The sequence below is a fragment of the Microtus pennsylvanicus genome, chromosome 5 (assembly GCF_037038515.1).
Source record: "Microtus pennsylvanicus isolate mMicPen1 chromosome 5, mMicPen1.hap1, whole genome shotgun sequence".
Taxonomy (NCBI): Eukaryota; Metazoa; Chordata; class Mammalia; order Rodentia; family Cricetidae; genus Microtus; species Microtus pennsylvanicus.
In genome coordinates this window covers 101,180,030-101,207,338 of record NC_134583.1, presented here as the reverse complement: position 1 = coordinate 101,207,338, position 27,309 = coordinate 101,180,030, and the positions used below count along the sequence as shown (strand labels likewise).

At 38.2% G+C, this 27,309-nt stretch overlaps 1 protein-coding gene across 1 annotated transcript in view; it reads right to left on the bottom strand.

Annotated features, from left to right (window-relative positions):
- The window catches only part of LOC142850305 (aldehyde dehydrogenase 1A1), a 36,801-nt gene that overhangs the window by 5,965 nt on the left and 3,527 nt on the right, over nucleotides 1-27,309 (bottom strand). Inside the window, exons 2-10 of the mRNA XM_075973663.1 lie at nucleotides 22,031-22,135; nucleotides 14,042-14,182; nucleotides 12,770-12,899; nucleotides 11,252-11,313; nucleotides 9,539-9,667; nucleotides 8,187-8,300; nucleotides 4,368-4,470; nucleotides 3,172-3,356; nucleotides 1,550-1,714 (exon numbers count right to left, since the gene is read on the bottom strand). Of these exons, the coding sequence (XP_075829778.1) occupies nucleotides 1,550-1,714; nucleotides 3,172-3,356; nucleotides 4,368-4,470; nucleotides 8,187-8,300; nucleotides 9,539-9,667; nucleotides 11,252-11,313; nucleotides 12,770-12,899; nucleotides 14,042-14,182; nucleotides 22,031-22,135 (1,134 nt within the window). The remainder of the gene's footprint in view (nucleotides 1-1,549; nucleotides 1,715-3,171; nucleotides 3,357-4,367; nucleotides 4,471-8,186; nucleotides 8,301-9,538; nucleotides 9,668-11,251; nucleotides 11,314-12,769; nucleotides 12,900-14,041; nucleotides 14,183-22,030; nucleotides 22,136-27,309) is intronic.

Sequence of the window (27,309 nt, the reverse complement as noted above, 5' to 3'; positions counted from 1 at the left end):
AAAGCCAGAGGTCCCTAGCAGTGGCCACCATCACACTTGATTATTCTAGTGTGAGCCAGTCTTCCACTTTTGCTGGAATCTAGTTAATAAAGCCCCCACACAACTCAGTCTATATCTCACCGCACAGGTAAGAAGAAACAACCGTGTCTTCTCAGAGATATTAAGCTTTTGTACTTTGAAAAGTTATTAATCAAACTTAAATAAAAGAGAGAGCTCTTGGAATGTTAGTATACTCTTCTGGGAAATATGAGCATGGTTGGCAAAACCTCAGAGGTGTCCAAAAGTTTTCTGGTTCTGAGTCTATTGGATTGTCATGGGGGGAGTTAGTGACACCTCCCTGAAAGCTGGGGCAGACCCTGGGGTTCTAAACTCTCTCATGACCCTGTAACTGGGAAGCAAAATGGTGTGACTACTGGAAAGGGAAAACAACTGGAGCAGGGCTATGGTGGATTCGCTGCGAGTCGTAGCAACTTAACTGACACAGTCTAGGTTCTGGGCTCCTATTTCGAAGCAGCAGATGAGCTATTCTAGCGAGCACATTATAGGAGCACAGTAAATGCTTCTTGAATGAGACTATTTTCTGCTTTACTGTCCTTCTCATCCATGTTAATTAAGGTCTACAAGAACAATAGCTGTAATCAAAGAGGACTGGCCAATAAGTGCAGAAATTCAAATGCAGTTGAGGAGTGAAATGATACAAACAATCTAAATGTATTGTATGATCCACATATGATGTTTTTATTCTGTTCTTTATATTTATTTTCTCTTTTGGCACAGCTAAATAGTTCCCTTTTCTCCTTATTTGCTGACATTGTGTAGGTAACGATAATAGCCTCTCAGATCCCCTGCCATATTAGGGACATATGTTTAAATTATGATTGCCTTTGAGTCACTGTATCTTCTCATTGTAGTGCAGTACATGCCATTGTCATTGTCCAAGACAAATGCTCATATCTCTGCATATATTAAACGTCCTTAGACTCATGATGTATGGTAGCTACCATGTTAATCACGAACTAGTTCCTCTTAACTATTGTTGAATACCTGGGTACCATCCTTATTGATGCTACTTAGATGGCACCCCCCAAAACTCACTTTTACTTCCCATATAAAGTCAGTCCACTCTGTCCCTGAAAGTTTGACTTTCTATTTTCATTTATTTATGTACTTATTTGTTTGTTTTTTATCTATTTTCTGCATGACTGAGATTATCCAGAGTATGTTGTTCAGTGCCTGGCATATGTAATGCAATGTTGTGCACATTTGTTTCTGTTTTGACAAATGACAGGGCCATTTCCCATTTCCGTAAGGCTGTGAAGGAAGCACCTTAGAGAAGCTGCTGTGGACTTTGTTCTGTGTGTGACATAAACTAATTGTAGACCATTGGATTCCTCAGTGATCCTTCTTGATTTCAAATTACTTAAGGGTTTACCAACAAGCATTTCAGGGGAACACTATTCAAGGAGATGTGGGTTTTAGAGGGACATGGGTTAAATACAGAAGAACATGACAAGCTCAGAAACAGAATCACGTAGAGTAGAACTATTACCTCCTCTTTGGCAATGCGCATCTCATCGGAAACATTGGTGAACACTGTGGGCTGAACAAAGAAGCCTTTGTTCCCCCAGCGTCCACCACCACACTCCAGTTTGGCTCCTTCTTTCTTCCCACTCTCAATGAGATCAAGTATTTTATCATGTTGTTCCTTGTCGATCTAGTTGAAATAAATCATAGGGAGAAGGAAAGTAAATGTAAACCATTATATCTGTGGTCCTCAATATGTGAGTGGCAACCATTGGAAAACACGTATTTTTGATAGTATTAGAAAACCCCAGCCACAAATTTATTTTTCTGGTTACTTCATAACTGCAGTTTTGCTACTGAATGGTGACTCACTTCCTAAGACCATGAGAAATATGTGTTTTCCGATTATCATGACCCACAGGTAGATAATCGCTGCATTCAACAACTCTAACGTCCAGGATACCCACAAGTCAGTTCAGCAGAGGTTCAGCTCATTCTACCTATTCTCAGCTGAGTTTTTCCTGTGATTTTTTTTGGGGGGGAGGGAAGAAAAGTGTAAGGGTTTGTAAATTTAGTACATTTACTAAGCACAGCGACTGGACCTTTCACACATCTGTCATGTATTCACCTTGGAAGAAATGTGTTAATGATTTAACACATATGCCTGAAAACTTAGTCCTTACTGAGATAAAGGAGTAACGAGAAAAAGGAGGACTTTGATCTGGGTCCAGTGAGTATGTCACATGAGAAGGAGGTGTTTTTGAGTATAGGAGACCTTTATTCTTCAGAGAGGGAATTGTAGTAAGGAGAGAGGCTACTTGTTGGTTCCCAGACACTTAACCCCAAAATAATCACACAGAAACTATATTATTTAAAACATTGCTTGGCCAATTACTTAAATTTATTGCTAGATAGCTCTTATATCTAGAACTAACCCATCTCCATTATTTTATATTTTACCATGAGGCTCGTGGCCTACTGGCAAGGTTTCGGTGTCTGTCTCTGGTGGGGATATATGGCTTCTTTTTGACTCTGCTCTTCGTTCTCTCATCATTTAGTTTAGGCTTCACTGCCTACCTAAGTTCTGCCCTATCAACAGGCCAAGGCAGTTTCTTTATTAACCAATGGTATTCACAGCATACAGAGGGAATCCCATGTCAGGGAATATGCCTATTGTTGGGTCATGTCTATTGCTCAGGATGGCCTTTTAAACAGTATGAGTTTGACGGTTCTAGTTAGTCACTTTGCCCTGGAAAATTCCTGACTTATTTCCTGAACATTGGGAACTACCATGTATATTGTTTTTATCTAAGTGCTGGATTCAAACTCTGAACTAATGCTTGCATGGCAAGTGCTTTATCCACTGGGATATCTTCTCAGATCTTTACATCTGTACATGTTTCATTCCCAGCATTATTCCTAAACTGTTTCTAGATATGTAAAACTTTTTTGTCAACACAAAATTAAGATGATTTATTTACTATTGGGAATTAGCCTTTTTAACATAATGAAGTCAGAGTTATAATGTCCCCTAGCAAAACACATAGCTAAGAGGTAAAGTCAATGCTATCAACATGAGATCTAGTAGTTCTTTGCACTTGTATTGGAAATGCTTGTCTTTTTTTAAAAATTTTATTCTATACTTACCTGAGGGCCTTGATTTATTCCTGCGGTCAGAGGATTTCCAAGAACATATTTCTTAGCTCGCTCAACACTCCTTTTCACAAACTCATCATAAACTGATTCCTCAACAAAAATTCTAGATGCTGCGACACAACATTGGCCTTGATGGTAGAACACACCATGGTGTGCAAACTCAACAGCCATGTTCACTGCAAAGGAAATGTTTACATTAAAGCAGAAATGTTTTCTAAAGCACACACATGTGCGTGTGTGCACATTCACTCACCCTGAAGAGATGGCTGAGTGATTAAAAGCACTTGGAGCTCTGCTGGTGCACTGGAGTTGAATTCCCAGTGCCCTCGAGAGATGGGTCACAATCTCCTATCGCTACTTTCTCAGAATCTCTGAAGTAACATGTGAGCCAATAGTCACTGCTTCAGTTGTAGTGAGGAGATTTTAGAGAATAATAAACTAGGGACCGTGCCATGTGTTGTGCAATAACTAGAAAATAAGTTTTAAAATCTCCAGTGAGGAGCACAACAGTCACAACAGCAAACTTGATGAACTATTTGTGCTTAGAGTCTTACTGTAATTATGCAACTATTGAAGGAATGCTAGACCATGAATTTTAGTGAACTTACTCCTAAATGAGTAACCTGAGGATTTCATTTGGTAGTAAAAATCAGAATGGTTTGGAATTTTATGGATGGGTTCACATACAAATGATAAAGTCAGTGTATTTCAACTTCACTAACATTAATTGGAAAAAAAGAAATTATTTAAACATAATATTATTTAAATCTATTATTCTTTATTTTTCTTCTAAATGGTCCCGAGTGAAGGCAGAAAGAAATTATAAAATTTCTGACAGCAAAACTCCTTTTGACTCCAAACGGCTAAAGTATCTCATGTCCTCTGCACAATTAAAGATACGATGATACAGTATTATCAAAACCATATCAAGATTCTAGATGCAGCTTATTTATACTACCTCAGATTGACACTGGAAAGGAGCAAGCTATTCCAACACAGGACAGAATCTTATCTGCATGTAATTTATCTAATATATGGAACAATTCAAAGGCTTTGCAGAATCATCACAGACTCAACTTAATTCCTTACACCTTGAAGCAAAGTCACCTAGAGACTCCAGGTGATGTGTGACATCATCAGGCATCAGGAGGAAGAAGGTGAGATGTTAACAAGGGACTTGTACTCACAGTCAGCATCTGCAAACACAATGCAAGGACTCTTTCCCCCCAGCTCCAGGGTGACCCTCTTCAGATTGCTTTTCCCTGCAGCTTCTTTGATCAATTTGCCAACCTGAAATCAAACATCATAGAGCACACTTAGTTTGTTCTTATTTAGATAGGTTCATTTAATTTTTTTCAATTTATAAGACATTTACACCATCATGAAATTTCATTTGGAAGAAACATGAAATGCTGGTGTTTAGGACCTGGCAACGTCAGTTGTGAAAGCCTCCGCCATCAAGTCAGCAAATACGAGGCAAATCAGAAAAATGTTTGTGGACAACAGCAGAGACACTGTAATTGCGAGAGCTGACTTTCATGTGTGGGCAGATAAACTTATTTTTCATTTTCATCATAACTTTCTTTCTGTGTTTGATTAGAAATACACCAAAACACATCACATATTGACTTCTTATCCCTCTGGTGACATTTAGAGAACTCAGTTCCTCCTTAGTTTGGGTTCATCTCTTAGCACAGATTCTCTTTGAGCCCTCCTCTGATGACTCTAGATGAGTGTGATTCTTTTTTCCCGAGTCTTCCAAAGAAACATGTGAAAATACACCTGGAATGCCCTAAATGGTATCGTACATATCTGCAAAAAATTTCCCATCAGATTGCCACATGTCCGTGTGTGCTTCTCACAGTCCGCTTATTGTTTATGGATCTCAGTACCCCCTTCACTCTGGTCTGTGCTTCTGTTTCTTCTACACATGTGCTCACTCTGCACAATCGATACTGAAAGGACTGACCCTGAGCTCTGTGTTCCTCCTCTCCTTATCTGTAATCCTCCCATCTTTGTTCTTCCTTAATTCTAGGTCCTTCATCTAAAAGATGACCTTAATTTCATTTTATTTTATTGTCTCTTTTTAGATCCATTTGATTGAAAGCTATTTTCTAAACAATAGTTTTTCTTTTCCATCCCTAACTCCAGGTTTTATAATGACTTGGACTTCATTATGTACACCACAATCACATTCTAATGAAAATATTCTTTGCCCTGCCTTATAGAGGTTCCCATTATATTTTGTTTCTTTAATCCTCTGTGTTTCTTGTGCTATTCCACATACTGGATAACTATTTCTGTCATATCAGAGTGTTGAGATCATTTCTATGTCGATGCTGCATTGCAATTATGCATTACAGAAAAGATATTCATTCTACTAAGATTTTCATATTATTACTAATTTTATAAGCTTAAATTTAATTCCTGAAATTAGATGAACAAAAATAAACAAAAGTTAGTCATGTCCTGGGGAAGCCCTACCTGAAATTTGCCTTCCCTACTTCTCTCTCATGCTTCTGCCTTCCTTCATTTTTTTTTGTCTTTTTTTAATTGCTGACAGTGTATCCCTGTATAGCCCAGTCTAACTTCAAGCTTGTGATCCTCCTACTTTGCTTCCCAGGTGTGGGTAGTGGTGTGTGCCACCATGCTGAGTCTCTGTAGCACAGTCTTTGTGACTGTTTTCATTTAAGAAGTTACTGTTTTCTATATTACAAATTTTACCTTTCTGGAGTTACCCAATCAGTTTAGCAGAAAAGTTCTCCTAACACAGCTAACGTTTGCCATAGTTAATGGAGTAAGACCAGAAGAAAATTTCTAAAGCTACACATGCCAAAGAATGAATAGGAAAGCTGGTTCGAAATATGAGGGTGGAATAAAGATTTTACATATGTCGCGGTTTCAGGTGGACAATTTGAAGCTTACTTGAATTTTCTCAGAAAAAACAGCAAGTAATTTTTTTCCCGCGATTTTATTAGTAAAATTTTAGTTTTCCAAAGAGGACAATGAGAATGTTCAAAACTCAAACTGCTCATCCTCTAGTGGTATCCTGCGTGAAGCAGAGGTGACCAGTGTTCGGGAAAATGTGTCTTACGCAATGTGGCTACGATTCTTTTAAAAAATGAGTTCTTTAAAATTTTCAATGTTGAAATTACATTAAAACTTTTGTCAGATCGTTTCATTATTGTGACGATGAGAGATGCAATCAATCTATCATTTGCTTCTGGATTAAAAATGGCTCAGGACCTTTAGTATAAATCAGGTAACAAACTTTGAGAAAAACGAATAAACAAGTTTCCACAGTGCGCTTGTGTTGGGCTAATGCTATGTTTCCCCTCATTGTGGCTTCTAAAATGGTGCTGTTATCATTCTGTTATTTAGAGGCCACCATTGTGTGGCTAACCCTGAACAACAGAGTCTTTGAGACTAGCCAGACAAGAAAAAGAGATGAATCCGCAAGGACACACATGCTCTTGATTATCAGACAGTGAGAACACAGACGGAAACATTGTTTAATTCATGGTTTTCTTAGAACTTCAGATAGGAGCACTGAGGCAGTGTGGGAATGCTGGGGGTCAGGTTAGAGGTGCAGATACCCACATGCAAACCAAAACCTGCGAAAAGGAAACAGTGACCAAGATATTTCCTGAGTTCTCAGAGGGGTGTTAAATGTCTTATTCCACAGGCTCTCCTTTTTTATTAAGTAAAACTGTGAAAAATAGATGTTACATTCAACTTTTCAAATAAAGAAACTCAAGTTTGGCAAAGATACTTAACTTTTTAGAGACATAGTACTAAGAGAGTTAGATTGGAATTTGAGCCCGAGGTTGCCTGATCTCCTAACTTCCATGTTTATGTATGTGTAGGGGGGTCATATAAAGAGTTTTCAAAATGGTGAATGAATTAGGATCACTTTATGACAACTGAGCATTCATGCTTCATCTGGGGTCAGGACCGAAAGCACAGATGGCCTGAAGAAGTCAGCATAGGTTTTAGACCCAGATATGCCCATTGAGTCCCGATTGCAGAAGAGTAGAGATCCCAAGAGTCTATCTGTCTGCCTTTTCCTTCCCTGATATATTGACCTACAGCACCACCATTACAGCAGCTGTTCTTGCTTCTCAGTCCTCAAGTAGTTAAGAGAGAAACCATTTCTCAACACCTCCATCAAGTTTTGGCACCTATCTGGCTTCAGCTGAGTTTTCCTTTCCTTGATCTTCTGCCTTCTCCATCTTATTTACTTCTTGTAGGTGTGGATTGCTTGGTATAGTCTATTCTTTCTTCTTTATCACCTATGGTGATGAAGCATGCAGTATCTTTTCCGTTGAGTAATTAACTAATAAGTGATGGCCAAGTAGGGTGACTCAAACATGACTTTGCTTGAAATAGCTTATTTTCTACATTATTTTTGTTTATATCGAAGCTCATGCAATATTCAGAACTATATTCAAGCCTTTTTCTCTCCCTTCTGCCACTTCTTTTCATAGTGTTTTGGGCTGTTTCCTGTTTTTCAACTTTGTATCAGTTGACTGGTGACGTCAGAAGCACAGAACACTAAGGCTCTCCATCAGAAACATGGAAGGAAGAGGAATTTGTCTCCCTATCAAGGCATGTTGGGTAGAGAGTACAAGCAAGATGCTAGTGTTGAGACTCTACTATTTGATTTTCTTAATCTAGAGGTTGTACTTACATTCACTCATATAAATCACTGTGGTCTGATTGATATGCTTTACCATCCACTTTCCCACTCATCTGAAAGCCCAGAGCCTATATTTCTAAGCGATAACAAGAAACACTTTGAAAATTGCAATCATTCTGAATTAGTAGCAGTTATTTTCTTTTATCCTAAATCCACCCACTTTGTTCTTGATAAACATATTTCAAGGGCAGAGTAAGTAACAAATCATTGAAACAAACATTGTGCTTGTAGAAGTGTTGGCTGAGAACCAGCTGTGGAGGCCAGGCTTGTTCTCATTAGGGAGGAAGTACCCAGAGACTGGTACTACCTGTGTTGATCCTGTGAAGGCCACTTTGTCGATGTCCATATGAGAGGAAATGGCTGCCCCTGCAGTTGGCCCATAACCAGGAACAATGTTCAGCACGCCAGGAGGAAATCCTGCCTGCAAGTTAAGAGGCAGACATTCAACGATCAAGAATTTAATTCTCAATAGAGGTGACTACATGACAGAAACTGTTTTCTTCTTCTAACCTTTAAAGTTTTTTGTACCAAGAAAATTTCACTTAAGTATTTATTCTTTATTATTATCATTTCCTTTCCTTTTCTATATGAAAATGTGCTCAAAGGTGATATGATTGAGAAACACCTTCTTCCAAAGCCAAATATCACATCAATAGATTGTAGTTGCAATGATTAGCTGTGTCAACTGTCAGAAGGGGGAACTCCTTGAAAAAGGAGCCAGAAAAATATGATAAAGTATGTACTCCGAAAGAAAGCATTTAGTATCCTCAGCAAAGCTAAAAGTCTAAAGAGAGGGCACATTTTCAGTTTTTCACTCTTGACTTTCAAAGCAGAGTAGCAAAGCTACAAATCCCTAGAGGTATTGTTTATCAGGAAGACATCGCATAGCAAAGCCTCTCATCCCAGAATGATAGTACAGAGTGATTCCTGTTCCACTGAACGCAACAAAGACAGAGGCACTAGTTTGATGGGCATACTAAGATTTCAAGGTATTTGAATCAAAAATGCTTCATTTTGACAAATTTTGTCCATTTTAAATTGAAATGAAAAATATCTTAAGGATATTGTTTCAGATTTCAAAATTCTAAGTTGCCCTTTTGACTTTTTGGTATTATATTAAGAGAAGAAACCGGGAAGTTGTTTTTAAAGGGTGAAATCACTCATTTTGGTTAATTAAAGTGTCATGTACTCTGTGCACTTTGAATAGGAAAGAAACTTTATCTGAAGCTATGATGGACAAGTGACCCGATGTTACGGCAAACATATTGGCACATGTGGCCTCTAACCTTCAGTCGCATTCAAACTAAAATAACTGAAGGAATTCACAGCAACAACCCAGCTGGTTATAAGTGCAGCGGTGACAACACACATTTCAGCAATGGAAAGAATGTCATTATGTCCTCAGGAATTACGTTCATGAGACTGGAGCAATATAAGTAACGGATTACAAGGTGGCTGGCTATAAGCCTCTGTGATTATTTATGTGGCGACACACTTGTATTGGCTGACAAAAGTCACAGCTTGTAGTTCCGCTGCTTTCTTCTCCATGACTGGGCAGAAGCCATGTGTGATCTGTGAGGCTCACCGCAGTGCAAACCAGACTGTAAGTTGAACGGGGGACCCTGAATTCGCCTGCATGTTTAGACTCTGGAGACTTACCTCTTTTACTAAAGATGCCATATGAAGAGCAGTGAGAGGGGTTTGCTCTGCGGGTTTGACGATCACTGTGTTCCCACAGGCAAGGGCAGGGCCTATCTTCCAAATGAACATGAGCAACGGGAAATTCCACTAGAAAGCAAAATTGAGCATTGTCTCAAAGAACAGTTTCTAAAACAGCCTGCCTTGATAGATGTTGAGTCAAAACTGGTAAATTCTGTGTAATTATAAGGCATATCTTACGTAGGTTCACTGCTAAAAGCAACTTGTAAATGCTAAGTGTTCTGAACTAACCACATAGAAAGGAATAGGGAAACACTCCCAAATTTAATCAAGTGCTGTTATTTTGAATTCTTATTCTACAAGGATGATATTATTTTATGTTTTTTAAATAATTAAGTATGTCAAATGTTGTAGATAGTTTAAAAATATGACAATTTCTCCCTATATCTTTCTAGAGAGCATTTACTGAATTTACCTAATTATAAGATCTTTCAGCACATTCAATGTCTAGGAGACTTCATTTTTTTTTTTTTTAGATCCTTGAGACTGAAACCAGGTCATGGACATACTGAATGTACTTTCCACAATACAGAACGTTGCTCAGTCCAAGATAAACAATATCATCGAAGGCAAATTAAGTTCACAGTGGGGTAAATGCTTGGGTTTGGATTTTAGTAAACCATTGGCCACCTATAAAAAATAAGATCTGCTACTGCTTCTTTCTAATGCATTCTCCACTCATGAGTCCTGAAAAAAGTCCTCTCTACTTTAGATGTCTCCAGGATTAATTGAGAAATTCAGAGCTATGACAAAGCGCAACCTGCCTATCATGAGTGAAGCCCAGGGTTTGAATCCCAGAAAACAAGGACAACACAGAGGAAGTTAATGTTTAAATGTATCCAATAGTCCTAGCTGGTAGAGTGAAGTAAGTATATTTGAACATTTTTTAAGTCTTTGAAGTAATGGACAGTTCCATGAAATACCTTGATATATTCATCTCACTAAAGGAGAGTCAATGTCATTCCGAAAACTTCGCGACAAACTTCACTGTGTTTTAATTTTGCCTTTTAAATAGTATCAGATGTATCTGGCCACTGTTCTCTATTAATCTTGGAGGAAATCTGGTGACATCCGGAACATAGTATTTTTGGCTGAATAAATTTAAGTACTAATCTCTGTTAACTAATGGTGCAATACAGGCCACAAACTATTCCAGTTTTCATGGAGACTTTTCCTTCCATTTAAGTCAAAAGATATTTTACAGGACTTGAGCAATCTTGTTGTTGCTATTGTCCATGGTGGGGAGTCTCAAGGAGCAGACAGAAGCGTTGGGAGCTGTGGACCCTGCTGTGTCCCACTGAAATATCCCAACACAGATGAGCCATGTCAAACTTTGTCTTCCACTTATAAAGCACAGTTCACGAGAACCAGAACAGAGTACAATTTCCAAGCAACCAATTCTCAAATACTTAAGGCTTATTTGGCAACACTGAAACATTCTCACAGGGTACAACAGTAGTTTTAGGGGGTTCTGGACCAGATAACTCATATCCAAGAAGCTAGGTTACAGGAATACGAGCTTCAGACAGTCAGACTTACTGAATTTACTTCATACAAAATCATCATATAAGCTTCACTTGTGTGGGTATGACCTTCAGATCAAATGGAATCACAGCTTTCTTTCCCCCATGGGAGTCATTAAGAAGAACTTACAGGGATGATTTGGCCACACACTCCAATAGGCTCACGTCTTGTATAAGTGAAAATATCTCCATCTGAAAAACAGAGCAAACACACCATCCAGCAAAGGCAAATGTGGGATCTACTCAGGACAGGGTGTTGTGAGCGTGGTATGAAAGGAGGTTCCACAGTGAGGAACAAAGAGAAACAAAATATCCCATCTACAAGGTTAATAACGTAAACAACAGAGCTCTCAAACAGCAGTTAGAATGGAAAGGCTGAGATACAGGAAAATAAGTCAGTAGGTGGGCAAAGATCTGACAGGCAGTTAACTCCATTCCTAGTATTCTGAGATGGCTGCCTTCCCTGCAGCACCTGTGTTCACAAAATGATGCAGGAAGGTGCTGGGAGGTGAGGTCCCCTTTGTGTAAAAAGCCACATGCAAATGTTTCCAGCATTCCAAATCTCCCAGTAGTACCAACCTTTAAAAGATTTAAAATAGCAAACCATCTCCCCAAGTAAGCAGTCTTTCTACTGACTTGAAATTATAGGTTTTTCTCTTGCCTGTCAAACATACATACAATGTCTTTCAATCTACCATCTGGGTTTGGTCAACTCCTGTGCCACGCTTTGGTGTCGCTACCCTGGGAAGTTTGCTGTTTTGTGTTTTGTTCTGGGTCTACTGCTACCACCGCGGTGCTTTCCTGTCAAGTCCTAGCAGTTTTCTCAGCAGCTTCTTCTACCTTTCCTAAGAGTGGAGTGGGAGCCACTAATATCCCCATTCATGTTCCCTCTGTTGTCTCGTTTCCATCTTCTTACTTCCTAGTGACCACCTCTCAAACTGAGTCCTTCAGTTAGTGGAAATGTATGCTAGGGTCAGAACTGGAAGTAGACTCTTAAGTTCCTGAAGTCATTCCGATTATAGACATGAAATTCAGCCTTTATTTTATTGCCAAATTGATTCTTTCCCTCTGGAAATACTTTTCATGTGTCTGTTCTGCTACATGCATACAGAGGAATACTTGTACAAATTCTTCCATGCAAACCTTTAAACTCAGCTAGTGAATATTTTCGCATCATGTTTTGTGTGTTTGAAAGCATGTTAATATGAATTAGTTTTATTTTTTTTAAAATAAATTGAACTTAAAAGGGCACACTTGCCTCTTTCTGGACCAAACGTCTTAAGCAATCACATTAAAGGTGGAATGTCGATGTTGTTATGGAAATGAAGCAGAAATCAGTGATTTCAGTGGCTAATTCTGAAAGTTTGAGCATGTAGACACCTCACTTGGATTTGTAAATGATGATTCTGTGAGAATGGCTCACCTTACTGCCATCTACATGCTCCATAGTTTTCATTCCCACATGATTACCTTTAAAATCTATTGACTCAATACAACTCTCTTCTTCAGAAATATGTTGATCCAAAGTCAAGGGGAAAATAATTATTGCCTTATTGTTCGACATCTTTCTCAGAGTTTTAAGTTATCATCTCTATGGTGGTCGCCTTGCCTCTCCTACCAACCTTGCTATTTTTCTAGGTATACTTACCGCTTGGTATTGTTTGGCCATGGATCTTGTCAGCCCAGCCTGCACAATATTTTAATGCTTTTATGCAGCCTCCTAAATCTGCCAAGTATGCGTTGGCGAAGACTTTCCCACCATTGAGTGCCTCCATTGTCTGAAAAGCCAACACAAACCACAGTTTACAATCACAAAAAGAACATTAGATTAATAACATTGCTCTCTCTATCTTTCAACCATATTCTGAAGAGGCAGCTCTTTGTCCGTCTCGTCCCCCTTCCCTTCTTCTCTTTTTTATTCCCTCTCTCCCTCCATCTCCCTGTCTCTCTCTTCCCCCATACCCTGTAATAAACTTCCTATACCCCCCACAAGAACATTTCTCAGTGGAGCTGGCTCAGTGGAGTGCTGTTCCAGAAAAGCCAGTTCAACCCCTACAAGGTAATTTACAGTCATCTGTAATCTCAGTTGCATGTAATATTATGGTTCCTTCTTCCCTGTAAACATATTAATGACACACATAGTACATAGATACACATAGTACATAGATATCCCCCCACATGAAACAATTTAAAATAAAAATGAAGAATCATATACTAATGTATGAATGAGCAGCATAATTGGACTCAGAAGTTTACTAACAAGAGTAAAAAAAGATGTAAAAAGTAGGTGGTTGGTATCATGAGGGGCAATATTTTGGCAATTTTCAAAGATTCATGAATTTCTCCCTAAAATACTTCAGAAACAGTAAATTGGAAAAACCAGGGACATTGTTAAAGGAACATTTGACCATGAAAAAGACTCTAAACAATTCTAGAGAAAAGGCAGGATGTTTGTGTGCTTTCTTAATCAAACAACTGGCTATTTCGATCAGTAAGTCCTCTTGGGAACCCTCCTATATGCTGTGGAATAATCCTCTTGTACGCTGTAAAGATTTTTTACTCAAATTGGTTTAGTAAAATGCTAATTGGCCCATAGTCAAGCAGGAAGCTAGAGGAGCAACCAACCTAAGGATGACAGAAAAAAGAAGGGCAGAAGTCAGGAGTGGCCAGCCAGATGCAGAGGGAGCAGGAGAGGAAGGTGACATGTTAATAAAGGTGCTACGATGTTTCTGAATATACGGAATACAGGTTAACTTAAAATGTAAGAGCCAGTTAGTAATAAGCCTGAACTCCTGACCGAGCATTTATAAGTAATAGTAAGCCCCCAAGTCAATTATTTGGAAGGCAGCCAAAAACAAGTAAGAAGAGAAACGTCCAACTACACCTATGTATCTTGCTGTTGGGGTTGGTTAATACTCACAGCCAGCAGCAGACGATCTCTTTCCATTAAGTCAGCCAGCTTGTTCAGCAGACGCCCCCTCTCTGAAGCATCCATGGTGCGCCATGTAGAGCCAATCTGAAAAGCCTGCCGTGCAGCCTTCACGGCTTTGTCAACGTCTGCCTGGAAGTCACAGAGCATTCTATTCAGGAAAATCAAATTACTAGATGAACAAAAACAATTTTACCACCTTATAAACCAGGACACAGTCCTCATAAACAGAAGCTAGAGCTTCATTAGCCCAAAGGCCAGAGCCTTCCACACTCTCTGCACCACAGTATGAAGGAATGGTTTCTCTTGAGTAATATTTATAGTAAGCTCCAATAGCCTATTAAATAGTCAAACTCTTAGAATAGACGCTGTGTTTGGATAGTTGTTACTTTATCCTATTGTGATGGAATATTGAGTATCTACTTCACTTGAAAAAAGTTCCAGTTTGTTTACATACATTAGCTCATTTGATTCAGAAATAAAGGAGATCATCTCCTTTACCAAATAGGGACTAAAGTAGCAAATTTTGGTACATTTACAATGTATCCGGTTGGAAAGGGGAGTTTATGGCATACCTGGTGCATTGGTTTGCATGAGAAATGTCAACTATCCACCCAGGTGTTAGCACTGTTTGGAGAGGTCATGAGACCTTTTGGACATGGGGACTAAGGAGCAGAAGTGGAGACATGAGGCATGAAGGGCACGTGGATTATAACTGGGATCCAATGGCATCTTGAGATCTCCTTCTGCTTTCTGGTCCAGTGGGGCCCTGGTATCACCCTCCTGCCAGTGGGCTCTCTTCTTTTCCTTGACCATTATGATAGTCTGCCCCTTTCCTAACTGGGAGCACACACAGATCCTTCTTTGTTAAAGTTGCTTCTGTCAGCTGTTTTGTAAGGAGGATGAAAAGAGAAAGTAGCACTCAGACCCTTCCTTCTCCAATCAGCTTGCTCTTCCCAGACTAAAGGAATGTGCACATGTTTACAGTAAGAGTGCAGTTGCTATTTTTGCTTTTGTTGGCCCTTTGTGAGACTGGACAGGGTATAGACTCTCCAGAGGCAAGGAAGGTGTCTGTTAGTGCAGAACTTGAGCTAGGCCCTTAAATACTTTTCTCCCCATCAACAAAGGAAGGAAATGTGATGCCCAGCAAGACATCCCCAGCCATCCAGGCTCTCTAGAACCCCTCAGCCACTTTAGGTTACTCCACAATTCACAATGAAGTCTTTCTCTGTCAGGAAAACAAAAGATTTGTTTGTGCCATATTATTATTTGAGATAAAAAACACTACTATGTTTAAATGTATAAGAACTTTATTTTAAATAAAATACTTGGTGTGGAATTAAGGTTAAAGTAACAACTACTAAAACCCTTGACCCTGAGAGATGGCTCACTTGAGTAAAAGCCCTTACTGCCATGCCTTACATCCTTGTTCCCACTCTAAAGCCCACATGGCAGCAGGGCAGCAGCAGAAAACCATTTATGGCAAGCTGTCCTTTAACCTCCATGTGGGTGCCCTGATACACAGGTGTGTGATTCAAGACAGGGTTTCTTTGGGGGGGGGGGGCGGGGGGTAGCCCTGGCTATCTTAGAACATGTTCTGTATACCAGGCTAACCTTGAACTATCTCACAGAGATCAACCTGCCTCTGCTTCTCGAGTGCTGGGATTACAGGTGTGCACCATCACTGCCTGGTTAATATATTAATATTTTAAATATAATTATTTTTCAAAATGTTATTTATAAGACTGGCATTGTGTGGAACCCCATAAATCCTACAGGTCAGTGGAATGCATCTTTATGTAGGAGACTGAATTTGTCTGAGAATTAGAATGTCAGGAAGGAGAATACCCTATGCTTTTTAATTGCTTACACTTCGCTGAACTTCAGTTTTGCCTTCACCTTAGAGAGGCATGGAAGGCTGCATTGCTCAGAAAGCATTCTGCAGACAGCAAAGAAGTCTACATGTGTGTAAACTGAGACGGAAATAAACCATGTCACAGGGCAAATGCTCCTGCATTTATGAGACTGTATTATCACTTATATTTGGAGTTCGTTTCATTTCACAACAGATTTTCTTAAGTTTTACCTAAGAAAATCCAGAAAACACTTTTGAAGAGCAAGGAACTCAGGACCGCGAGGGGTGCACCCACACAATGAGACAATGGGGATGTTCTATTAGGAACTCACCAAGACCAGCTGGACTGGGTCTGAAAAAGGATGGGATAAAACCAGACTCACTGAACATAGAGGACAATGAGGACTACTGAGAAGTCAAGAACAATGGCAATGGGTTTCTGATCCTACTGCACGTACTGGCTTTGTGGGAGCCTAGGCTGTTTGGATGCTCACCTTACTAGACCTGGATGGAGGTGGGAGGTCCTTGAACTTCCCACAGGGCGGGAACCCTGACTGCTCTTTGGGCTGATGAGGGAAGGGGAGTTGACTGGGGGAGGGGAAGGGAAATGGGAGGCGGTGGCGGGGAGGAGACAGAAATCTTTAATAAATAATAATAATAAGAAGAAAAATAAGAAAAAGCAAACCTCAAAAGTCTGAGTTTTCCCACGTGATCTGTGGATACTTTAACACACATATGAGCATGTGCATGCATGTACACATGTGTGTGCGCATACATACACACATCTCTATTATAGACCTGTAAGATGCAGTTCTTGTGTATTGCATCATTGGCCTTCGACAAGTATTAGCTCTCCCTAAGGGTGGATAGAAAATGGTTTTGAAACAAATCTTGTCGTTCCTACACAGAGCTATCATAAACAAAATTTGTTCTTATGTTTATATCTTTTGGGGCCATGACTCTCCTTTCACAGCATTTATATAATCCTGTAAGACCAGAAAGCCAGAAAGAGTAGGGACTGTGAATTTTTTTTTTTTTTTGGTCTTTTGAAACAGGGTTTCTGAAACTAGCTCTTGTAGAACAGGTTGGCCTCTACCTCACAGAAATCTGCCTACCTCTGCCTCCCGAGTGCTGGGATTAAAGGCCTGTGCCACCACTGCCTGGATGGGACTGTGAATTCGTAGTGAAACAAAACACCCAGCTTTGAATCCTGATTTTTTCCTTTTAACCACATAAGATTTGAGGGATGCAAGCATCTGTGTGTCTTTACAGCATTCTAACTGTAGGTCGGCTAATGATAGGACACGGAGGTAAAGATTTTGTTCGGAAACATTCACTAAGTTGGAGGAACAGAATAACCAAACACCACCTTATGATATTATAGATACAGCCTTCCCTCAGTATCCAGGAAAAAAAAAAACAGTTCCCAAGTCCTAGAAAGCTCACCTTTCTAGGTCAAACTGACATAGAATTTCCATCTAAGCCGCAGGCCTTTTTGGTTAAGTCTAGTTTATTTCTTGATACATAAAACAAGGTAAATAGTAGTTAGAGAACAAGGGCTAAAAGAAGCCTTTGAACTCAGTGTCCATCCAGCGGTGATACACTGCATCACATCCCACCGTCTATGGCAGCAGCTACACCTTCTTATCTCAGGGCGGTTTTATTTACCAACATGGGACTCATGGATGTGGACGGTCCAGTCTGTTCTAAAGTAAGATGCATTGTTTGAAGTTCATTCCTCTTATTCAGAACAGTTGTCTCACAGTTTCTATACATCAGACATGCTAAATGCCCATGGACAATTGTGGTTCAAAAGAGACCAACGTGAAAGCGACTACAGTAGCCTCGTCCACTCCAGCATGTTCTTTCACCTTTCTCTGCCCTCTTCTACACCGTTTCTGTCCTTGCATACTGTCCCCAGCCTCCCATTCATCTTCCCTCCCCACTGTCTCTCTAAGGCTTCCAGGTCAATATCCTTCATGTAATTAATGTTATCACTTTCCCTCTCAAGTTTACCCCGGCTTGCTTTATCCACAATCCTAAGGTCAAGGCTTAATCCTAAGGTTTGGTTTCAAAGTTCAGCATTTTCTGTCTCCACTTTACCTGCTGAGACTTCCTGTTTACCTTTCACCTGCTCCAGCCCTCCCTTCTTATCTTGGCTCCTGAAATTGCCCTGATGGAGAATGCTCTAGCAGCAGGTCCATTTACGTTCAAAGTCCTGGTTCACCATCATCACCAGGCCCACATCCCAGTGCCATAGAGTAATGAAGAGCTTCTTACTGATCTCCTGGATGGAATGCAAGTTCTTTATTGCCATAAGTTATTACTATAGTTGCCATGAACTTTTTCTATATATAATAGCAAGGGAATGGAAGCAACATATGTGTTCACCAACAGAAAAAAGGAAATGTGGTTTCCATAGAAAAAGAATATTGTTCAATTGTAAAAAAAAAATGAAATCAAGCAATCCTCAGGAAAAGGAATGGACTTAATATGTATAATATTGAGTAAGGTCACTCAGGTTCAGAAAAAAAATCAAATGTTTTTCCTCATGTACACATCCTAGCCTATAACGTGTAATGTTTATATGCGGATTGTTGTGTGTGTATAGAATAACATTGATAAAGGAGAAAAAGGAAGAGTAATGCAGTGAATGAAAGCACAGAACACAGGAACTGTGAAAGAGGATAAAATCTAAGTATTTTTCTTAGTTTCAACTCTGTCATAGTCTGTTGTGTTGGCTAAGTCCACAAAAACATAGTTGATATTGAAAGTGTGAACCCCCAAATGAAGTTCAGTGGCTTCAAGTGGTCCTTCTCATTGTGTAGAAGTCCATTGAGACGCACGGTGTGGGACCAGGCAAGTTTTGTTTGAGGGACTTTCTTAATCTAGCTATGTGATGTTTTTCTTTGTGAATTCATTTTAACAAAGTGATTTTTAAAAAAAGAGAAGCTTTAGGCTCCCAGCACAAAGGCAGGTAAGATCTCTATACCACAAGTTACTACTACAATTAAGTAACAACATGGACCTTGTAGGTAAGTAGACTATGCATGTGAAACACAGCAGAAAGTAGAGACATTTGATACTATATCTTACCTCCATACTTACTTCTTGTATCTCAGACAGGCTGTCTAACAAAGCTGCTTTGAGTATCATAGTCATTGCTCGCTGTATTACAGATGGCAAGATTTCTTGCTAGTCTTTTTTTTTATCTTGCTAGTCTTTTAATACATCCAGTATTAACATTTTTTAGTTTTATTATAATCTAACCGGCTATGCTACTATCATAGAAAGGCATGTATTTTGCCTTATATAATCTATTTTAAAATATTTATATAATAATCATGGTTTAGCCAATTTCATTATGTTACAAAACTTTGTATTACCCAATGTACTAATCACATTTTTAATATGTTTTGTCAAAAAGTTATTTGTATATTTTTATTCAAAGACTGGCAAGATAAACTTTTTAAATTACAACACAAGATTAACGGGGATTTTCTATGACCAAATCCTATGGCCTAGGGACAGTGAAATATTCCAGTTTTGAAGTTAGAGCCTGCAGGCTGAATGTGTGCAGGTGGTTTGAATGAATGCGAGAAAGCGGGGACCTCTAAGACTAGTGAGGGGGGGTCCCAGAGAATGTGGACCCCCACCTTAAATTCAGTCAGAGATGGAGAAAGTAGCAATCAGACCAGTTTCCTTTCACACCGGTCGGAAGCACTTACTTGAATGGACATTTAGTTTTACTTTTCCAATTAACTATTAGCTCATGCCCAGGATTAGTGAGCAGCTCCTAAAGGAGCCACTGAAGTGAAAAGAAAACACTTCCCCGCCACAGGCAGACTGCTTTTGAACAAGCATTTGCTCTGGCCGCTGCCTTACATTTGTGATACCATGAGGGGCAGGATGGGGCCTGTTGGCAGCCCCATTCTGCTCGTGAATGAAATCTTCAAGACCGTTAGCCTTTGACCTAACGAGCCACTCCAGGATATCAGGTTTCTTGGGACTGTGAACTTTAACCAGGTTATGCTAGAGTGACTAAGCAATGCTAGCCACTCCTCATTAGATTCCTCCCAAATTGTGTGAACAGAAATAATTCTAAAAAGACATTGTTTAAATAATTTTTTTTTAAAAAAGGAAACAGACAGGAATGTGGTCGTGAAGCCAGCCCTAGTTTATCACAAATAGTTTATATGACTGACAATTGCTTAGATGACTCATTTGTTCAGCCAACCATACTGGCACAGAGACTTAGTCTACTGCTTGCCTGGGTATGAATTAGTCTCCTTGATCTTTCTACGGGAGGGGCAGTTGTCACTAAGCACAGAGCAGATCAGTGCTCGCTGGCAAAGGTGCTGGGATGGTCACTGAATCTTCCTTCTGTGCCTGAGAAAGACAGTAAACCTCATTGACTCTTCTAGTAAATTTCTGCCTGACAAGGCTTCTACTGAACCCAGGCAGAGAGTTTTGTTTTCCTATTGGGACTAATCCCATTGTCAGAGCAAGATGTTCCCTAGGAGCTAAATGTTCAAGGCTTCATTGTTAAAGCAGCAACAATATTTCTTTTCACTGTCATCTATAGATACATAGTCTTGAGTGACATTTTTATCTACATGGAGAAGGCATAGGCAGTGGATGGGTTCTTAGTTTGTGTATATCTTACTGCTTGTGTGAATTATTTTTCTGTTTGTTCCTTCCCAGTCTTGTTGGAGATACTCAGTGAATGAGGTTGTCATTTGAGGTAAAGCCATACTGTGTGTTGTATCTCAGTCTTAGGTATAAAGCATTTATTCTTCCCCTTTTTGAAAAAAAGAAATGTAGTAAAAACATTTCTACTTTCTTCTGGGATTAACACAGAGGATTCTGGGTCACCAGTGGCACATAGCTGTGGATGGTAATTATCTCCCTGCCTAAGTTTGGTTTTCTAGAAATTCATCAAGATGCACCCATCAAGCCAATTGTCCCAATCATCCTACCTTTATACTACTCCAAATCCATATTTCCCACTGTGTACCTGCAACCGTTTCAACAAATGCATCACAACATACAGTGGAGAAGAGCCAGCCTCTTTCTTATGGAGAAATGAACCACCACATGAAGAAAAGTTAGTGTGGAGGATACTTCTCTTTTTTTATAAATATAAATGAACTCAAATGGAGCAATGACCTAAACCTATGCTATTACTGAAGGAAAATGGGCAAAACTCATTTCAAGATATTGAATTAGACAGTGACTGGAGAAGTTCCCAAAGTACAACCATTAAAACAAACAAAAATAAAAAATAAATCTGTGTAATGTCAAGTTATAATTTTACAGAACAAATGAGTGAAAAGGCAGTATGCAGGGGGAAACATTAGACTATTCATCTGACAAATGTTTTGTTTCCAGATTTTATATGGGACTAATATAACGAAAAATATTCAAAATAATCTAATTTAAATAGAAATTATCCCAAAAAGCATTGCTTAAGATGTGTAAATGGCCGACAAGAATATGAAACTTTGTTCCTTTGCTAGCTATTGGATAAACTCCAAACAAAATGGTAATTGACTAATAGTCTCTTACTCTGCTCCTGATCATTCTAAACAAAAATCAAAATGTGTAAAGTACTGTTGGGACTACAGGAAAAAGAAACTCTTACATACTGTAGTGTAGTGGAAATGCGATTTTGCCATGTATAGCATGAAGATCCCTGATCTCCTTGTTCCCAAATCAATAATTTTCAATAAAATAACTTGGTAATAAATTGTTCTAAGAGTTCTATATCGGCCTTTAGCTTTGCTTAGCAAATGTGAAAGAATAACTGTAAGCTTATAAAAGATTTTTCTCTCCTTTATCCTGATAAATTTTTTATGAGTCTGTCTGTATAATAAACCATGACACTATTTCAAGTGAAAAGCAGTCAAGGAAAAATAGTTTTGAAAAAAAAAATCAGCACCTCACTCAAGGCATCCATTGATGGTGTTTGTCTTATGTCAAGGACAACAGAATATTTACCCAACTTCCAGAGCATCCATGTTTTCATGTCTTTCATTGAGCTTACCCTGGGTATTGAGCTCAGGATGGTGAGAAGAAGCAAAGACTCTTTGGTAGAAATTGGACTTGTGGGTGTTGGAACTTACCTTGTCCCCTTCTTCCACCTGGCAGATGACCTCCTCAGTTGCTGGGTTAATAACAGGAAATTTCTTGCCACTCACTGAGTCATGCCATTCATTGTTGATGAAGATCTGAGGAGATAGAGAGAAAGCAGATAGAGGTACTTAAATATGTATTAAGTTTGAGGTTTTTTAAAACTAGAGTCGAGGTATGATATGTCTACATATTGCATGTCTCTCCCTGTCTCAAAATGCCCATCACTTGTTTTAGTTAACATGGATAAACATACATACAAACATTTGTGCATACTAAGTAAAAAAACTGGGTAGTTTTTTCATCTTGATCTTTGGTCCCACAGTCCCTGAGTTCAGCCCATGTGTTCCCCATGCTCCATGCTTCAGTTACCAGGTCCTCCTCTATTCCAGTTTTCTCTTCTGCTGCAGCCTCAGCAGCTTTGTGTTTTACTTCAAACTAGTTTAAGGAGCATCTCCTCATGACCTGCTCACTGGTTGCTCCAACTGAAAATCATTTCTTTTTTTCCAAAGTAACACATTTCTCCTATTACAAGATTAGTGTATTCTGCTCTGTGTTAAAATTAGATACTTACAGTCTATGAGATTACAATTCAGCCTACATATTATAATTGGCCTTTAAAATTATCAAGAAATTCACTCATCTTCAATGATTCTGTCTTATTTCTGCTATAGGAATTATGTTATACCTCGGATTTTCATAGATAAACCAAGAGATCAATTGTATCATAATCTTTGAAACTTATAATTTCACTTAGAAATAGAGGAAAAGTTTGATACTAACCTGACCACATTTTGTTATGCTATTGTATGACTAACTAATTCTTACCTGAGTCCCTATGACCTTAGCTCTGTGAGTTCTCAGTGATATCCCTACCATAGGTGACTTATGGCCCATGATTTCTTTTGGTGAAAGAGCAATGACAAAATGTGCATGTCATTTTGATATTAGAATCTTGCAGGTAACCTGTACACTGCTCCTTCATACTAAAGGCAGTAGAAGCTTCTGAAAAATATTGAGGTTTATCTGGTAGGCATCAGGTGACCGCAGAGGGAGGCTTTGGATAACCCTGTGAGCAACTGTGACTCAGCAGTTTTCAGGTTTAACCTTTAATACCAAAGAAAATTGTAAACCCAGTGTTTGTTCAGTTTTATTTACATAACCAAATCCGGAATAAGCACTCTGAATTTTTTTTTATTGCGTTGTTTTTTTTTGCAATTTTGTACAAGTACTAAGGATAGTCTGATTAGTGCTTCTCCTCACTTCTCTAAACTCTTCACTTCCACTAATCCTCCCAATCTCTTTGTACACCTGTCTTATCCCATATCTTATTGCCTTCTAGCTACTTGTAAGAACAAATATATTTGAACAACTACTTATCCTATAATTATATTAAATGGGTATATGGAGAAATTTAGTTCAATGAATATTTATTACAGAATTATTAAACCGATTTGAGCTTATTGAATGTCCTATCATGAAGAGAACTATACTTTCCATTTGCTGTTGACAAGTTTGGGGGACAGAGCTATTAAAATAAAATATTTTGTCACATTAAGTCATTCACTACATTATAATTATGATTGTACTCACAGTGCTTTAGGATATTGTGTATGTATTAGAGACAGATATTAAGCCGAGCCTCACAGAAATCACTGGAATTTTAAAGATGTCATTCATAATCTAGGAATTCCAGTTTTTTTATTTTATTATTTTTCAATCTGATAAAACAATCCGTAATAGCTTTTTAGGACATTTATATTTGACTTCTGCTCTTTGCACTTTTCATATATCAAATTAAAAATGATATACATAATACCTTCCTGTTTACTGGGTGTAGTTTACTGTCCCAACTTACAATTGTTAGAAAAACAAAGATTCCTATTCAGAGTCAAAGTTATTAAGTCTTCATGTACTTGGTGATAAACAATTCTAAATAAGAAATTTATATAGTCTGGTTTTTTTCAGACATTATAAATTTTTCTCCTTTTACCAAATATAAAATGTCTTCAAAACATTTCTCATTTAGAACAAAATGAGTTTAATTAATATCTTCTCTTTTTATCTGTTGATATGAGATTTGATGACCTATTGGTTTTTAATTCCTTCCAACAAAGTACCCCAAATTCAAATTATCTCTGCACAGTGGTAACTGGGCTATCAGCTCAAAGTTCTTATAATGGATGTCAATATTTTCTTAGTTGCTAAGTGTGTATGAGAAACACATTTTCAATGTACAAAGCATTTTAAGATTTTCTAAGGGAGACAAATGCTAAAAAAAAAAAAAAAAAAAAGTTAGTCCTGATGCTAGATCATCTGTGTATGTTACCAACTCTGAAAGGCAGGGACACAGCTTGACAACATGTTAGGAATGATATATATATATACATACACATATGTATATATAATATATATATATATATAATGTGTATATTTTCTCATCGTTAGAAACCTGAAAATATACCAAGACTATTGAAAATTGTGAAAATAAGATGAAAGTCAGGGTAGAGGTAACAGTATGAGAAATGGAACATGTCAAGTGGATCTTAAAGATTTAAAAAAAAAGAAAAAACCAAGACTAGATTACTCACACCTAGTTTTAATCTAAGCCCTGAGACAACAAAGCAAAATCTTGTGATTCAAAACTAAGAGATTAAAGGAAATAAGAGAAGAAATGCCATAGGGTAGGAAACTATCTATAGTCACCGGGTGGTGGCAACAAAGTGAGAGAAATGGGGAGAAATGCAGACTTCCTGTTATTTCTGTTTTACATTATTCCCTTACCAGTGTATGGAACTGCATGGTCATTTGCCCTTGTTTTAAAGCCCTTTAAGTCAAGGAGAAAGGAAAGATGATGCTGCATTTACTTTGAGCTACATCATCTCTACGTTCAATGGGTGAGAGAATGATATATATTATATGCATCTTATATGTTCTGGATCAGAATTTATCTGTAGAAGCACTAAAGCTTCTTTCTATCTTTCCTCTTTAGCAGTATTAGGCCCTCTTCTCTCTAAAGAAAACATCAATGTAGAGCAAAGTCATTAACCCAGATTGGATTGCTCTTCAGATGGGTCCACCACATTTTCTGAATGTTCTCACATAGCCTTGTCATTCTGGAAAGAGAAGGTGAAAAATTCAATAGGTATGCTCTATGCTTGAAAAGCCATGTGAACATACAGACTTTAAGAAATGGAAACAATAACTTTCAAAGGTTATGTGCAATTTACTTCAGGATTTGTGTTGAGGTTTCCTTGAATGAGATTGGAATATCACTGTCTTTAGTAGTCAGGGAGAAAAGGATGGCATATAGAAACACATCATCTACAATAGTACAATCTGTCAACTTTATATTCTGGTTTTCTTTCTTTCTTTCTCTTCCTTTCTTTCTTTTTTTCTTTCTTCTTTTTGGTTTTTCAAAACAGGGTTTCTCTATATAGCTGGAATTTGAGCTGTAGACCAGACTGACCTCAAATTCATAGAGTTCTGCCTGCCTCTGCCTCCTAAATTCTGGGATTAAAATCATGCACCATGACTGCCTGGCTGGTTTTGTATCTTAAGAGCCATGTAGCCTTGAACAAGTTTGCATGTTCTGTGAGCTCAGATTCCAAAGCTTAGAAATAGGACCATAGTACGATTTCCTAGTTCCTGGAGACTAGTTACTTATTAATCTCAAATGAGATAAATACTGTTCTAAGTAATAAATTACAGATTTTACTAGCATTGAAAGTTGAACCATTTCAGGACTATAGCGTTAATCTTTGAAAGTATAGCTCAGGAAGGTACCAATAACAAGTGATAAACCTCTAAATACCAAATTAAACTTATGCATACCAAATAATAATTGTTAGACACTGTCTACTTTCCACAAACTACTTAATTCTCATAGCCACTTCCCAATTAGCATCTTTAGCAAAAGCTCATTCATAAACAGATAGAAAAAGTTTTAGTCCAAACAGATTAGTAGTTTGACCAGGTTAGGTTATGAAGTAAGTACAAACTTTGGACATTGAATTCAGGTCTGTCTTATTAAACAACTATACATCACAGAAATCCAGCTACTTGTTCAACTGGTTCCAAACCCTAAGAAAGTAAAATATAGTTTTAGTCAGAAGTTAGAAAATATTTATGCAAACGAAGGCAACCATAGCACAGTCAGCTTTATTGTAAAGGTGGTTCTGCCCTCCTTTAAGTATCTTCAAGATTTCTTCCAGGCTCCATCAGCCAGTGTGGTTCAAGAAAGCATTCTCAGAGTTCATGTACTTTTCTATTCCATTTTATCACTTTGACATATCTTCTCAGCTTTCCACTTTCTTGCTTTGAGAACATTCCACAATTTTCTATTTAATGTATTCTGTCTACTTGTTTGCTGCCCAATAAATCCATTAAGAATATAATTTCTTGAGACAATGATCATATTAACGTTATATTATCTGATATGGAACAATCATGCAACAAATTTATTAAACAAAGGAAAGGGAAGCATTGGAGGAAGGATGAGAAAATGGAAGAAATTAAGGAAAGCAGGAAGGAGTTATGTGAAATCTCAAGTAGCCTGCTTTTGTGAACTGTAAGAATTTTAAAAGAGAGAAAAATGTAGAGCTCAATAAAAATCAATTTAAAAAAATTTAAAAGAGATAAAAAATGGAGGTTACTAAAAATTTCAATATTCAAATTGTGCCTAGCACAGAAAATTCAATTGTTCATAGTTCTTTGTACACATGTACACACACATAAACACATACATACACATTGACGGGAGAGAGAGATTAATGAAACCAGACACCTAAGAATGAAATCACCTGTTATAGCCAAGATTTAATCCATAGTGCTTGAAGTAATATAGTTTACATATAAAGTGTGCACCCATGTCTCAACTTCCTCCTCACAATTTCTCTCAACCCAAACCTTCCTTTTCATTCTAGTGAACAGAATTGTTTTGTCTGCCCTCCCTATTGCCTCCTTTCTCTCAAAACTGGTACTCAATAGCTTCTTATGTTCTGAAAGAAGCATACAAAAAAGTTCACAGTCAACACCCTCCAGTACTTAGGAATGGGCAGATAAAAGTCAAAGCAAAAAATTGCACACCATGTTATTTCTATGAACCTAAATCATGGCAGTGACCATTGTAGCACGAGGGCTTGACTAGTCAGCATTCAAGACCTAGACTTCTTGTTTACAAGCTGTATAAGGTTATATTCTCTAAGCCTTTGGTTTCTTTATCTATGTAAAAAATTTATAGCTTCCAATAGGGCTGCTATGGGCAAATAAA